The sequence below is a fragment of the Hyperolius riggenbachi genome, chromosome 1 (genome assembly GCF_040937935.1).
Source record: "Hyperolius riggenbachi isolate aHypRig1 chromosome 1, aHypRig1.pri, whole genome shotgun sequence".
Taxonomy (NCBI): Eukaryota; Metazoa; Chordata; class Amphibia; order Anura; family Hyperoliidae; genus Hyperolius; species Hyperolius riggenbachi.
In genome coordinates, this window is record NC_090646.1 from 496854759 (window position 1) to 496871625 (window position 16867).

Genomic DNA, 16867 nt, shown 5'->3' on the forward strand with positions numbered 1-16867 from the left:
ATCCTATAATTTTCTAAACCTGTTCTAATGTGGTCTGGATTACTGCAGCCTTTGCTAGTTGCACTGTCTAATATATCTAATATTTTCTTTGCCAACCAAGGGAGGAATGGGCTGCCTCTGTTCTAATGAGTACAAGTTATGCATGCCCCCTCTAGGCTCTGTTTGCTGATGCATGGCAGAAAGGGGGGGGGGGGGGGGGGAGAAGCTGCCTGTCACATGCTGAGAAACCAAGAATCCCAGACTGGAGTGCGGAAGAATGTGCTCGGAGACTAAATTTAAAGATAAACTGCTCACTGCAGCTACAACTGGTGCAGGGGAGGGGGTGGTTGGAGTTGCATGCCTACCTGCCTAATGAATCAGATCCTAAAAGCCATTAGAAATAGATTTAAGAGTTACATTTTTTTGAGCAGAACAGCCACCTTAAGGCCTCTTGCACACTGCATATGCATTTCCAATTTTTAATCTTTACTGCATGCTGTGTTTTTTTGATCTGTTTCTGTTGAATGTATTCAGGGGGGAAAAAAAAAAAAAAAAAAAAAAAAAAAAAAAAAGAATACAAATTTGCAGTGTGCAGGGGCCTAAAACAATTTGTCTAATTCTTTATGCCTCTCACTTTCAAAATGCGAGCACTCATTTGCATCTCCTTAACCATCCCTACTACTAAGTTCATGCAAATCCTGTAGCTTGAAGACAGACCAATCAAACCACACCTTAGCAGGATTCAATTGGTCCATTTTCAAGCTACATATATTTGCATACAAAATTTGTAGTCCTGCATGAACTTGCATCTCATTGCCCATCCCTACTCAAGCAGCCCTTGTGCAACAATGCCACTTATAGTAATCCTGCAGTGCAGGCTCAGACACCAGAGGTGAATTAAGTTTTTATTGATGTTAATGTACAAAGCAACTTCGGTCCAATGTATACATTCCCTATTGCAGCTCAGTCCAATGTATACATTCTCCACTGCAGCTCTGGGAGCCTTACTGAATGTGCAGGTTTCTATTAGACTGCCCAAATATGTAGCCACCAGCTCCAATCAAAATGTTTATTTGTAAGGCCTAGTTCAGTGCATCACAGAATTCTGCATGTCAACTGAATGCTTATACAATTCTATGGGGCTGTTCACAGTACTGCATTGTAATGGATACAAAGTATGCAGGCTTTGTATTAAAGTCTATGTCCAGTCTCCATTGCAGTTCACTCAGTGCCATTGACCCTAGTCTAAAGGCAATATCATTTCTGTGGACCACTTGTAAATCAAGTTGTGTGTGAATTTACATTTTAAACCTGCCCATTACAATGCAAGTAGCCAAAATTGCTGAGATGAAGGGAAGACACTCTCCCCACACACTTACCAAGTTTAGTTAATACTTTCTCTGAATCTGTGTTTCCATCCACATTGTACTGCCCATGCCGAACAAGGAATATATGCCGCCTGGATGTGGCTTTATGCTTTTTAAGCTGATGCTTCAAATCTTTCTCCGTCAAATTCTTCAGGTCTTTTGGGTTAATAAGAGAGCTTGGTTCGCGGCTGGAAAAAAAAAAAAAAAATTAAATAAAGTCAGCTCATGTTCTTGTATCCGAGGCCAATACTAATCAGGGTTGTGGAGTGCGCTAGAAAATAAGAAAAAAAAATTCCACCAACTAAAGGTTAGGATTCCACTGATTAACTTCTAATTTGCATATTACAATTTTGTTGATTGACATGTAGCATGAAATGCATCTCTTAACTACCAACTCTTAGCAATTTTAAGATACAACTTAAGAGTGTGATATGGAGGCTGTCATATTTTATTCCCTTTTAAACAATACCAGTTACCTGGCTAGCCAGCTGATCTGCCTCTAATAAGGTTAGTCAGACTAACACAAGTCCTTGGTAAGTGTACTTGTAGAAGACAACATCTATCAGGCCCTAGGCAATGTGACTGGTAGAGTTGGGCCGAACCTCCGATTTTAGGTTCGCGAACTTCCGCGGAAGGTTCGGTTCGCGTTAAAGTTCGCGAACCGCAATAGACTTCAATGGGGATGCGAACTTTGAAAAAAAAAAATTATGCTGGCCACAAAAGTGATGGAAAAGATGTTTCAAGGGGTCTAACACCTGGAGGGGAGCATGGCTGAGTGGGATACACGCCAAAAGTCCCCAGGAAAAATCTGGATTTGACGCAAAGCAGCGTTTTAAGGGCAGAAATCATATTGAACGCTAAATGACAGGCCTAAAGTGCTTTAAAACATCTTGCATGTGTATACATCAGGTAGTGTAATTAAGGTACTGCTTCACACTGACACACCAAACTGTTCACTGAACAGAACAGGTATGCAGTGGTGGGTTCACAGAACAGGTATGCAGTGGTGGGTTCACAGAACAGGTATGCAGTGGTGGGTTCACAGAACAGGTATGCAGTGGTGGGTTCACAGAACAGGTATGCAGTGGTGGGTGGGTTCACAGAACAGGTATGCAGTGGTGGGTGGGTTCACAGAACAGGTATGCAGTGGCAGGATCACTGAACAGGTATGCAGTGGTGGGTGGGTTCACAGAACAGGTATGCAGTGGCAGGATCACTGAACAGGTATGCAGCCAGGAAAAGCTAAGCCTAACTAATGTTTCCCTATGAGAGACAGACAGCAGCTCGCCCTACTCTCTCTAATGCAGGCACACGAGTGGCTGTAATGGCCACCGCCGCCTGCCTTATATAAGGGGGGTGGGGCTCCAGGGGCTAGTGTAGCCTAATTGGCTACACTGGGCCTGCTGACTGATGTAGAGGGTCAAAGTTGACCCTCATAGTGCATTGTGGGGCGAACCGAACTTCCAGAAACGTTCGCCTGCGGGAGGCGAACCACCGAAGTTTGCCGGGAACCGTACGCCGGCGAACCGTTCGGCCCATCTCTAGTGACTGGGTACATGTGATATGCAGGTACTCAGCTGGAGAATGAGGCCATTCTTCATGTACAATCTGAACTAGGATTATGGGTGAAAGACAACACCTCTGTGTTCAATGTGCACAGCATTCTCAGGGGATTCCCTGCAGCTCTGTGGGGTATAGCACTACTGTGTAACAAAGTAAACCTGAGAGATGAATGTCATGATAGCAGCTAGTGATGTGGATAATACAGGAACATTTTTCATTTTTAAGTGCGTCACATGTGTATGGTTGAAGGAAGCTGCTACCTTGAGTCTGTATTCAGTCCTCTGAAAGTTGCTAATTGATCTCCTGTAGTACATTTGCATCTGAAGGTAAATAGCAGTCAGGTCTTCACCTTTGATCTGCTGTCTCGGATGTGATGGTCTGGGTACAGGTAATTACATAACATTGCTTTGAACTCTGTACATGTAAACAGCTACCTGTAGGCCGAAATACAATCTGACTAATTGAGTCTGTGATCGCGTGACGCGGCGTCTCCCTCCTACCTTGAAAAAGCGGGATCACTCCCGCGAAACTAGTGGGTCCGTTTGAGGGGTCCCTGGCCGCACCCTGCCTCCGCTCTGCCTGTTGCCTCCACTACCTATCCGGCTAAGTATTCTATTTACTTTCTTTCCTTTCACTATAGGGCGTACTGCACATTCACTGGTCCTGCCTGTCTATCTATTATTAGCACTTTATAATAACTTATTGTACTGTTATTGTGGGTACACTGTTGATAATTGTATGATTATTATATATTTTTGACACTCATGCACTTTGAGAGATTCTCATCCTAAAACACTTATGTTTACTGAACCCGGGTTCTGTCCGATTAGGGCTCATTCACTGAGCCCTTTGAGGAGTTGATACTTTATCATGAGAAGGTACCTACCAAGCATTGCGGATTTATTATGATGGGGCAGAGGTTTTGATGTGTTTGTTTTTCGTATTTTAATTGTTTTTATATCATGGATCAATTGTGAAGTATAGTAGCTCACATTATGTTGATTTACTAATAAAGATTTATATATATTTTTTGAGATTTCCGATTGTCCTGAGTGGTGCTATTTTAGGGGTTGTCTTTTTCTTCCTCTTTTAAAAGATACATTTTCTGCATTGTTCCACTTTTCCTGGAATATTAAACATTTAATAAGTTTGACTTCTGCTGTACTAAACTAACACTCATAGCCTAGAAGGAGAGACTGCAGTGTAGCCTGCATTACAAGTCAGTGCCTGATTGTTCTGTGCTACTGTATGATTGTACAGTGTGTGGTGTTCCTGCATTTGGCCTAAAGCGCAAAGCTGACCTAAATACGAAAACGTGGATTGCGTGCAGATTACTCAACAGCAGAGTGGATGTATCTAGCGACAGCTTGTGGTGGCAGTGAGAAGTGTTCTGAGGGGGTCACAGCCTTGTTTTAGCTTTGATCTGGTCAAACCAGGAACCGTATACGCAGGCGTGCCGTGTGGCCGGTTCCTGACAATGTATGTAAAAAAAATAAATAAAAATTTTTTTTTAATTTCATGGGGCTTCCTCCAGGCCCCTTCAGGCTAATCAGTCCCTCACTGTCCTCCGCCACCTGGATCTTCTGCTATGGGTCCAGGTACTTGAGCCAGTCGGTCAGTGTAGTGCGCATGCCACTGGGAGCATAATACACCTGCGCAGCACTATTGCGCAGAATGTTCCTGGCTGTGGGAGCGGCACACGGCTGGACTGCTTACTGGAACTCCTAGCAGAAGATCCAGGTGGCGGAGGAGGACAGCGAGTGTATTAGCCTGAAGGAAGCACCAGGCATTTATAAAAAATAAAAAAATAATTATTGTAGTCACTAAACCAAGTTAACACATATTTGATATCATGAGCAAAGGTAGTGCATAAACCAGCATTTTCCATCTCATTGACCATCTCTATGAGGGCTTTTTTCCACTATGAAATGCAATTGCGTTTTAATTTCCACCATGCGATTGCGCTTCTATACTCATAGTACAGCTCAATCGCATACAAAATGCGGCAGGACGACGATTGCGCTTTGACCAAGAGCGCATCGCAATCGGATCACACTAATGGAAATTGCTGCTGCAGTTTCCATTAGTTTAATGTACCTTGCAATTAGAATCAAATCGCAGGCTAGTGGAAAAAAGGCCCTTAGCTGCACATCAGGCTTTATATAGGATTCCTGTGTACACATCATATACTGTATAGTCACAATCAGATGTATATCTGACTTATGGGGACTGCTTTATTGAAGCAGCACAACTAACAATGTTTAATTCCTTTTTGTGGACCAAGCACAGCTATTACTATATATTTTTTATGATGCCTGTTATCCGAGTAATAGAAAATGTTAAAATATTCTAATTACCGTTTAAATTCATTAGGAGGTGTCTGAGCATTTTCTCCAGGTACCCAAAAATTGCCCCAACTCTGACTCCACAGCCCTGCTTATCAGGATAGGCCTCATATTAGATTATACAAGTAAATAGTATTTAGCATCTGAGTCTTTGGCCCATGAAAGTTCTCAAATCTGTCCCAGCAACAAAAGTAAAGCCAGGTACACATCTGAATTCAATTGGCCAATATCACCACTTTAATGTAGAACAAGAGCATACCTGAACATTCAAAATCTGTTCACCCGTCAGGTGGTTGGTAAAATTGGCCAAGCATAAAGTGTGTGCCATACTTGAAGTAAACCAAGGTGAGCAATATGGAGGTTGCCATATTTGTTTCCTTTTAGGGCCTGTTCTCACTATGGTGATTACTGTGAATTGTTGAAGTGCTAGTACTATTCTAACCTTGTGGCAGTGATCTCACTGCTGTGATTGATTGTAGACGATTAGCACCAATTGCTGGAAACAGTAAATTCGGGTGCCTGAGGCTAGTGGACAAATCGGGCGCCGCCATTCACTCCTATAATAAATATCGTTTAATGGGCGCCCGATAGGAAAAAAGGGCGCCGGAGAAAACTAACGTTTTAAAAGCGGCGCCCGGAGACTTGTTTTATTACGGTTTCTCATGATTACACATTATTTAATGATTTATACATTTTTAAATATTATTTTTAAACGAAAAACAGTACAATATTTTTCCCAAACATTATTTTTAAACGAAAAACAGTATTTTTTTTTTTTTTACATTATTTTTAAACGAAAAAACCAACAGGGGGGGTCTTAGGTTTAGGCACCAACAGGGGGGTCTTAGGTTTAGGCACCAACAGGGGGGTCTAGGGGTTAGGGGTAGGTACAGGGAGGGTTACTTAGTAATTTTTTTTTAAACGTTATTATACGTTTCACTATTTAAACAAAAGATTAACGTTTACAATTGCCGATTTAATGCACATTATTTATTTATAACTTAAAAACAATTTAAACGAAATACAGTACAATACACTTTTAAACGTTATCCATGCTTATCGTTAAAAACCTGGCGCCCTTTTTTCCCAGCGCCCCTTTTTAATGTACGCCCAATTGCTAACCTGCAGCATTTTGCTGTGATTCTGGAGCTATTGCAATACAGTGCTTAATAAAGCACAGATTGATTACTCCAAATCTTGGAAGTGTACAGTTATTTTACTGCACTAATTGTGGTAAAATGAGTGCTAAGCACTACAGTTGAGCTTTTAAGTGTGAATGGGCCCTTAAGCAATACCAGTTGCCTAGCTGTCCTGATCCTCTGCATACAGTATGCCTAAACAAGCATATGCTGATCAGGTGTTTGACAAAGTTGTCAGCTGACAAGATTAGCTAAATGCTTGTGATTCAGATACTTCAGCAGCCAAATAGGTCAGTGGGTCTGCCAGGCTACTAGTTTTTTGAAAGGGGGAAAAAAAAAATTAAAAAAAAAAAATATATATGGCAGCCTACATATTGTGCTCACTTTAATTCTGTGTTCATCACAAAGCAGTATGCTGTTGTATCTATGAAGTTACCTGAAACAAATCAACCCTCAACTTTAACACCAGAAGCACACAGAACACTATGAATGAATATACAAATCCAGTGAAGCAGAGGACTGAACTCCCCTCAATATTTGGGGACGGGACAATATTTTGGAGGGGAGTTTTGCTTTATAAGAAGCAGAAAAGACAGACTGGATAGTGAGGCTAGGTTCAGTGGGAATTGTGTTCTCTAACATGCAGGTCAACTTTCCCATTGCATTCCTATCCATGCATTACTTGCATATAGTCCATGAAAAGTATGCTTCACTGTAAGAGAACCCAAGATAAGAAGCATCTCAGGTTCCATACTAACCTGGGGCTTCCTTAAGCCCCCCCCCCCCTCGCCTCTGATATGCACGATTATGAAAATATCCTAAGACAAATCAGATTCAGAAACTAAGCTGTCGATTGACCAACAAACTTCTGAATCTGATAAACCTCATTCAAATTCTCAGTACAGCCAAGGTGAGTTTCTGCCAGTTGTTGAGTAGAACAAACTGACCAAACAGCATCTCTAGTATGTGCTCTGCCAGAAGCACTAGAGATGTTCATTTCCTTTAAAAATGAAATTTGCTTGGTTGTACTGCTGATCCTGTGCCTAAGGCCTGGTACACTTCAATTATGCTTGGCCAATCACTGACCAGTTTTACCAACTCCATGTATGGGCTGGTGCACACCTAAAAGCACTAGCATGGCAGCTTTTTAAAAAGTGATTTTTTTTAAGCAATTTACTTCACAGTAAAACGCTTGGAAAAAAAATTGCTCTGTTCTAGCTCTTTTTCCTACACTTCATTGAGGCGGAAGCACCTCAAAATGCTGCAGGACCTGTGTTTGAAAACAAAAAAAACCACAAAAGAAACAAACAAAAAAAAAAAACACCTCATGTAATCCACCATTCAAATACATTAGCCAAGTGCTTTTCAAAGTGCTCTAGCCCTTTGAGTGTTGCACAATATGCTTCTAGTATTGTATGAGCATGATTCACCCCTCACATTTTTACACTACCAAATGTCAAAAATATAATTATGGTGAGAAAATATTGAAATGAAGTTAGGATCAACTCTCGATTTTGCTTGTAATGTGCTGAAAGGTTTTTTTTTTATTTTTTTTTTTATTAGGTGATGTGAATAGAACCTAATAGCTATTTATCCTCATACTACATGAAGGTGGTAAAATTGGCAAATGAAAAGTGTAAGTGTGTACAGTATATAATACTTTATGTAAACCTTAAGGCTGGTTTCACACCAGGACGTTGCGTTAGAGGGGACGTTAAGGTCGCATAACGTGCCTGCAACGCCTGGTGGTGTTGGAGCAGGACGCTACCAAGAGCTGCGTTACAAGCAGCTCTTGGTGCGCCTGCTCTGTCAGAGGCACTGCGGAGACCACGTGAGCGGATCTCTCCGCATCACGTGGTCCCACCAGCAAATCAGCGGCCGCTCCAAGAAGAAAACACTGCAAGTGTAGTGAATATTAAGTAGCCATGTGCCTGGCTATGTAGCGGCCTCTCCCCACCTCCTCTCCGCCCCCAAAATAAAAAACCCACCCGTACTGAGCATGTGCAAACAGTCTAACGCGGCTTCGCCACGTGTAAGGTACTGCATGCAGTAAGTTATCTGGACGTGCTGCGTTACAATGTAATGCAACGTGGGCACTGTACAGCCCATTGATTTTTCATTGCTGTGCGTTGGGGTGCGTTACAGGCTGCTCTAACGTGCGCCTCTAAAAACCAGCCTAAGTGACCCAAAAAGTACATGTGCCAAGCAGCCAGCCAATAACCATGCAGGACTGAAGCCACATGGTGATAAGTTGCAAACTCAGGATATTACATGCATCATGCAGGGAGCAAGTATTAGGGATAAAATCTTAAAGTGAACCTCCGGACTAAAAATCTACTCAGCAGAACTGAAAAGGCTTGGTGTTTCTTTAACAGTTTCACAGCATCAGAACTTTGTTTTTCTTACCAAAGCATCATTTTTAGCTGCATTTTTAGCTAAGCTCCACCCATCAAAGAAAACTGCCCGGGCTTTTTTTTCCCTGATGCTGTGCAAAGCATGATGGGGTTTCTTATGTTATTCACGTTGCCTAGCAACTGGGAGGGGTGATCAGCACACAGGACAGTTGAAACTGTGTCTCATGCTCCCTGTCACCTCCTTTCAACCAAAAAGATGGCTGCCCTCATAAAATCAAACATTTGCTTGTTCTTTTAAAAACAGGGTGGGTAAGAGATTATATTACCTACCTATTTTAAATAACATAACTAATGTAATTTACTGACAGTATGTTTGTTTAGCCTGAAGTTCCTTTTTAAGCGGGCCACAGCAAAGGCAGTTGCTGCCTATAGCTGATGCACTGCTTGTCATGCATTATGGATTTATAAAGCACCAACATTCTGTGGCACTGTAGAACGCAAAAAGAAAACATGGGGTACATAATGCAGACAAATGGTCCTAATGCTGCCCGGTCTATGTGCCACCAATATGGCAGCCTTCCAGGTTAGAAGAATGAAGCATTCAGAGAGCGCATTGGCTATAAAGGCAAGCTCAACTGCATCGAATCCAAATGCCAGAGGTCATGATTAGCAGGAGTCTATAATGCTCTGCATTAGCTAGGAATAGGACTTTCCAGGCACCACCCCCACCCAAGTGTTGGGACAGCCATCTGTAGTTACACCCCAATTAGCTGCATGTTTGTTAAAGTGGACCTAAACTCAGAACCTCCTCTGCTCATGCACAACATAATACCCTTTAAAGAGGTTTGTAAATGTATTGCAGGATGTTTATTAGCTGTAACAGTGCTTACTTCCTGTTTCACAGCAGACATTGACATTTTATTTTTACGCGTTAGAAATCTCCTCTACCATGGCAGAGTAGCTGACAGATCAAGTTACAGTGGCGATTAGTCAGATGAGGGGGAATGAGATAAAAAAACAAAACAAAAAAAAACAAAAAAAACACACAGGGTGCATTTCTTTCAGTCTTCCTTCTGTCCTGTGCAAGAGTTCAGGTCCACTAATGGAGTTTTGGCAAGTCAGACAAATACCAGAAAGATCAGGACTGCCAGGCAACTGGCATTGTTCAAAGGAAATTAGGTAGCCTCCATATGCTTCACTAGGGATGATCAATGAGATGCAAATGTCATGCACCTTGAAATTGGACTACCGGTAATCAGAACAGCCTGTCAATGTTTTAGCCCAAGCTGCTTAACAATTACATTGAATTTGAATGTTTGGAGACGCTTGTATTTCAATCGATTATACCTAGCTTTGTTTCCCACCAAAAAGCACCTGCAATCAGAAAACGGGGATATATACAAATATTGCAGTCACACCTGCAGAAGCAACCCAATTGCCCTTCACTAGGCTAGCACTTGTGGAATCACCAGCAATGACAAAGCACTGTTGAAACTCCTGCCCTTAGGGCCCTTTTACACTTAATGCATTGGTATGCATTTTTCCCATAGCAGTGCATTGTCAAAGAGATTTAAGTTAACACATAGTGGGAACTGTGCCATAGGAAAACATGGGCATTACTTTAAAGGGGCACTATGGTGGGGGGGGGGGGGGGGGGGGAAATAAAAAAAAATATATAATTTAAAATATGTGTAAACAGACAAATAAAAAAGTACATTTTCACCAGAGTAAAAATGAGCCATAAATTACTTTACTCCTAGGTTGCTGTCATTTACAGTAGATGGTAGAAATTTGACAGAAGTGACAGGTTTTGGACTAGGCCATCTCCTCATAGGGGATTCTAAGCAAGGCTTTTATTCCTTAAAGATATTCCCTAAAAAGGATTTAAATAACTGTGCTAGCCAGCTTCCCTGCCCGCTACAGTTTTTTGGCAGTTAGACAGAGCAACTGCCATTCAACAAGTGCTTTTGAAAATACACACATAATAAAAAATTCAGTTATGACTGAGCAACCAATTAAGTGTAAAAGGTGCTTTAGGCTAATCAAGGTCTTCCAAAAGGGAAGACAGGAAGTACACCCCCCTTTTAATGCAAAGGCCCTTGTAATCAATGCTTTCATTTTTCAAAACAGGACCAGTGCCCCATAGCTGAAGATTAATCATACAAAATCTAGGGCTGGTGGTAGTCTTAGGCTATCATTCATAAAGGAGCTGTCGGTACAGGGAATCAGTGCGGGAAAACACCGCTGCCGGTGTTTTAGACTTCTGGGTGGGCATTCATAAAAACACATCTAGGTGCGGTGGCAGTGGAGATTCCCCGAACTAGGCAGGCGGTAGGCAGGCGGAGACACGGAAGCTGCCGAGTTGATACATTTCTCCGTGTTCCGCTCTGCTGCAGCTGCCTGGGAGGTCTGTGTGTCTCTATTCACTTGCATTGGTATCGCCACATCACAGGGAGCGGTACTTCCCGACCTCTCACCGCTTGCGGTGATCTTTATGAATAAACATTTTGCTACATTTGTTCTGATAATCACCGCACAAGGCGGTGATTTATCACTCTGCTCGGTAGTGTCATTTTTTTTATGCGGAAAGAGCCTTTATGAATGCTGACTTTGCCAAGTGGTCGGTAAAGTCAGCTGTTTTTAGCATTCCCGCATGCGGAAATGCTTTATGAATGATAGCCAAAGTAATAGATTTTTGCTGAAAATTCAAAATTCTACAAATGCAAAAAAGCACTGCATTAGTGAATTATCTACAGATGCAAGACTGACAACAAGATACAAGGCTGGATTCACAATGGTTTATGAATTTTCTGATAGCACTGCCTTGCCATCAGGGTTTTATATTAAAAAAAAAAAACAAAACAAAAAAAAAAAAAAAAACCAACACTTGAAAGTGCATTCAAATATAAACTAGCGCTTTGATTAACATGAAGTTTCCCTGTACAGAAACCGCACAGAAAAGACAGGCAAATGTGAATTTCAGCCCAGGTTGTTAGAAAGGAAAAGTACTACCTGGGGCAACCCATAAATTAAAGCTAAGCAAAAAGAAATCACTCTTCAGAAAGACTTACCAGTCCCAGTTGAAATTCCATCGCCCAGTGCAGGCAGGAGGCCATGAGGCAATAGCTGCTGCCTCTAAGTCATCCCCAGCATGGCTCACAGCTGCGGCAGCCAGAAGCGCTGCAGCCCCACCAGCCAATATAGCTCTGCGTAAGAACATTGTAACAGAGGATAACACAAGCCTAGAGTGAATAGCAGGAAGGTGTTTCACAGCACTTATATAACAGATAGACTCAGGCATTAGAAAGTCCTGAGGGGGGAACACATCCTCATATGTTTCTTCTTGAGCACATTTCATTCCATATGTAGCGAGACTATCGGCATCAATAAATGATCCAACCCCCCCAGCTGGCAGAAAATAGTCTGCTCCAAAAAAATTAGAGCTTCCTTCCTTATTGAAAACACCTAATTTTAAGTAAACTCTTCCCAATCCGAAATGATGAGGTTTCTATTCCTTGGGCAGCTCAAGCCTGTCAGCTGCTCCTGCACTAGCCGGGTGTTAGTATGGGCCCATTTCCACTAACCCTAAGGCCACATACACACATCAGACCATAGTCTTTTGAAAATGAAAGATCACAGACCAATCTTACCACCCTTCATGTAGTATGAGAGCCATACTCTTCACAGTCTTTTCTATGGAGCTGAACTCCCCATCAGAAAAACATCTTTGCAAGATGCTGCACACACAGATGCTGTACAGACACAAAAGATCAGTATCTGCAAAAGATCTGTTCCTGCAAAAAATCCATTCCTGCAAATTGCAATGATAGTCTATGAGATCTGCAGATCATCATACACACATGATTTAACTGACATTCATCTGCAGATCAGATCCACCAGGATGGATTTTCAGATCTGCAGATGATTGCTTGATCTGCAGATGAATGTCAGTTAAATCATGTGTGTATGATTATCTGCAGATCTCATAGACTATCATTGCAATTTGCAGGAATGGATTTTTTGCAGGAACAGATCTTTTGCAGATACTGATCTTTTGTGTCTGTACAGCATCTGTGTGTGCAGCATCTTGCAAAGATTTTTTTCTGATGGGGAGTTCAGCTCCATAGAAAAGACTGTGTAGGTATGGCTCTCATACTACATGAAGGGTGGTAAGATTGGTCTGTGATCTTTCATTTTCCAAAGACTATAGTCTGATGTGTGTATGTGGCAAAAGTCACATGCATTTCCGCATACAGATTCGCATGACAATACAAGTTAATGGGCCTGTTTCCAATACAAATGGAATCTGCGCGCAGGGCTATGCAGAAAAATTCTGCACAGCACAGTCCTCGCATAGTGTGCGATTCACATGTAATGTAATGAATAGAAAATTCACCTGCGTTTTCGCCATGCAGTTTACCATGCAAATTCCCATGCGTTTTCGCATAAGTTTCAATAAAAAAACAACACATAGGCACTCAGCTGGTTAAAAACGCATGTTTGGAAAAATACGCGATTCCATACCCATTTCGTGTTAAAATTTGCATTCGTATGTGAATTAGTTTGCGCGGTTTCCGCTACGAATTTTCAACGTACTAGTGGAAACGTAGCCTAACGGCCCATTGGAACTATGGCAAATTTGCATGTATTATCTGCATTTGAATTCACATAGCAATGTATTTCAATGGGCCTGTTTCTATTACAGTCGAAATCCGCTTCCCCCCGCAGGCGGAAAAAAAACCCCAGCCGCCTCTGTCAGGGCCCATTTCCACTATACCTAGGCTAATCTAAATAGAAAAAATTTGTATTTTATTTTACCGTCGCCACTCATTACTATTGACTTCTGCACGCGAAAACACGTAAATCGCAAGGAAAATTGTTACAGTTTCCGCCTGCCGGGGGGGGGGGGTAAATTTCCCTGTAATGGACACAGGTCCATTAAAATACATTGCTATGCAAATTCGCATGCAGATAATGCATGTGAATTCACCATAGTGGAAACAGGCCCCTAGGGCCTGTTTCCACTAGAGCGAATCTGCATGCGTTTTCTGCATGCAGATTCGCATAACTAATACAAGTGGATGGGACTGGTTCCACTTGTCACGATTTCTTAGCGTTTTTCTGTGCAGAAAAAATCTGCACGGCAGAGCCATCAGAATTCGCACACCGCAAAGTAGTGTGCGATTCGCATGCAATGTAATGCGTTTTTGCCATGCGTTTTTCTATGCGTTTTTGTGTAAAAACAATGTAAAGCACACCAGCATTGACATTTTTAAAAATGCTTGGCCCCAAAACGCATGCGAAATTGCATAGAAAAACGCATGGAAAAACGCATTCGCATGCAAAATCGCACGTACGTTTTCCGCACTGGAATCATACCGCACCAATGGAAATGTACCCACAGGCTACGTTTCCACTAGTACGTTGCAAATTCATAGTGGAAACCGCGCAAACGAATTTGCATGCGAATGAGAATGTATTTTTTATTTATGCAAATTTTAACACAAAATCGCATATTTTTTTCAAATATGCGTTTTTAACCATCTCAGTGCCCGTGTGCTTTTTTTAATTGAAATATATGCGAAAATGCACGCAAATTTGCATGGTAATAACATAATGCATGCAAATTCGCCATAGTGGAAAAGACCCTCAGGCTACGTTTCCACTATAACTACGTGAATCCACATAGAAAAAAACACTTGCAGATTCACATTCACTTAAGGACCACAGGCTTTTAAACCCCCTTAAAGACCAGGCCATTTTTTACAAAATGGGCCACTGCAGCTTTAAGGGCCCGTTTCCACTTGTGCGGTGCGAATCGCAGCGGTAAAAATTCGCATGCGAATTCGCAAGAAAATTCGCATGGATGACGCTGTATGCGAATTTAACCATGGCAGTGCCGGTGTGCATTTCCATTGATTTCCATGCGAACTCGCATACCAAAGCCGCAGGCGATTTCCCTATTAAATACATTAGCAGCGATTCGCATGCATTGCACATGCAGACGAATTCTGAGGGCTCTGCCGTGCAGAAAAATCCTGCACAGGAAAACGCTCAGGAAAACTGACAAGTGGAAACAGGCCCATCCACTTGTATTGGCTGTGCGAATCTGCATGCAGGAAACGCATGCAGATTCGCGATAGTGGAAACGGGCCCTAAGGCCTCGCTGCAGGGCCGCACAACTCAGCACACAAGTGATGCCCCCTCCCTAATTCCAGGTGCAAACCCCTGTACTTGGCCATTAAACTTGATTCTGATTCTGATTCTTTTCTCCCCACCAACAGAGATTTCTGTTGGTGGGGTCTGATCGATCACCCTGTGTTTATTTATTTTTTAGCAAATATTTATTTGATTTTTTTTTATTTATTAAATTTGCCTAATTTTTTGTAATTTTGTTCTCTCTCCCCCCGTCAGCCATTTACAGCGATCAGCTCACAGCGGATCGCTCCTGTATCTCCCAGGGGGACAGCCGTGTCGCAAGGCTGTCCCCAGTACAGCACTGCCTTAGATCGCAGCGCTGCACTGTACAGTGTTATTAGATGGCAGGCAGTACAGTGTTTCGCCGTCTAACAGTCTCCTAGCAGCGATCGCCACTGGGAGGCTGATGACGGAGCAACAGCTCTGACATTCAAGCAGAGATGCCCACGCATCGGCATGGAGCAGTGCCTGGGAGCGCTCTGCGCATGCATAGTAACCTCATACACCTGCGCAGAGCATGGATGTGCGCTGTTGGATGCGGACAGCCCGGGCAGCACCTGTGCAGTAAAGCCTGACTCCCGCCTTTATGCCTTTAGGAATGATGTGGGGGCCAGAGGAGAAAGGGGGAGTGACAGGCATCAGGCCCTCCCCCCCCACCCCCCCATTTCTGTTACTTATTTGACATCTGATATCCTTTATTGCCGCCCGGAATTTGTGTGACAGCAGGGTGAGCCGCCATTAGGCTCACTTTGCGCCAAAAATGACTGGCAGGCAGCGTATATCCATGTACAGTATATGTATATGACTGGCAGCGTATATCCATGTATATGCATATGACTGGCAGCATATATCCATGTATCATGAGTTACTGCCCACACAATTCTATGAGCCTTTTCACATTTCTGGGTTGTAATAGATTGCGTTATTCTAACCCACTACAAGCAGGTTTTGTGTATTTCAAAATGTGAACAAACCATTGCATTATAATTGCATTGTGCTGCTTTAACATTGTCCATTGTGAGATAACCAAATGGTGCAGTGTAAAGGTTCCCTTATGCCTCTGTCACAGGGGAGCTTGTAAACGGGCCTGAGTGTGCACCTTGGACTCCCTCCAATGGCTAGGAGCGTTCATTTCGTTGAGGCTTGTAACTATGCAGGTGCAGAACGGCATTGACCGCAGAAGTGCGACCAAGGAGGCGCATGGCCAGAGCCACGTATGTGAAGTAGACTCTGGCTGGCTCAGTTGAGGACTTTACCAGGCCTGCCAGCAGTGGACCAGACGGAGACCGAGTTAGCCCATGCACTACATGGGGCTGGAGGAAGTCCCAGGTGTGTTATTTAAATCTAAGGTATACTTTTCGGCGCGTACACACGTTAGATAGAAATCTTCAGAAAACAAGCAATCAACGATCAATCTGCAGATAGTCATCAGTGTTCAACCCAGAATTTTTTCCCAGCCGAGTGGCATGAAAAAGTAGCCGGGTGGGGCGAGATGAAAGAATGCAGGGCTGGTGCTTCTCTGCCCAACTCTGCTTAAAGCAGAGAAGGAGGTGAGCCGATGACAGCCGGGTGCTCACCAAAACTAGCCGGGTGGAGCACCTGGCTAAAAGAGCCTGGGGAGAACACTGGTCATCATAAAACAGTTTCTGAAGGCTCTTTCACACTAGGGGCATTTTTGAGATTTTTTTAAGCGCTGGCGATTTTCAAAATCACCCTGAAAGCACTTATGCAATGATTCTCTATGACAAAGTTCACATCTGAGCGGTTTGTTTCCGATCCGCTCAGATAAGCTGTGCATGGGCCATTTTTGAGGCGATTCCACCTCAATGGGAGGTATAGGAAAATGCAAACCGCTCACAAAATCGTTTTGTGCAGCGATTGCGTGAGCGTTTTTAAGAATAAACACATTGGGCTCTATTCAC

General features: G+C 42.8%; 1 protein-coding gene across 3 annotated transcripts in view; it reads right to left on the bottom strand.

The window, feature by feature from the left end:
- Positions 1 to 16867, bottom strand: part of LOC137523394 (serine/threonine-protein phosphatase PGAM5, mitochondrial-like) — an 83902-nt gene that overhangs the window by 23356 nt on the left and 43679 nt on the right. For 2 of the 3 annotated variants that reach the window (XM_068243406.1, XM_068243407.1), the window contains exon 2: positions 1359 to 1534. In XM_068243406.1, coding sequence (XP_068099507.1) covers positions 1359 to 1534 — 176 coding nt within the window. Of the gene's footprint in view, positions 1 to 1358; positions 1535 to 10496; positions 10616 to 16867 lie in introns of those variants that run through there. The other variant, XM_068243405.1, reaches the window with a different exon arrangement.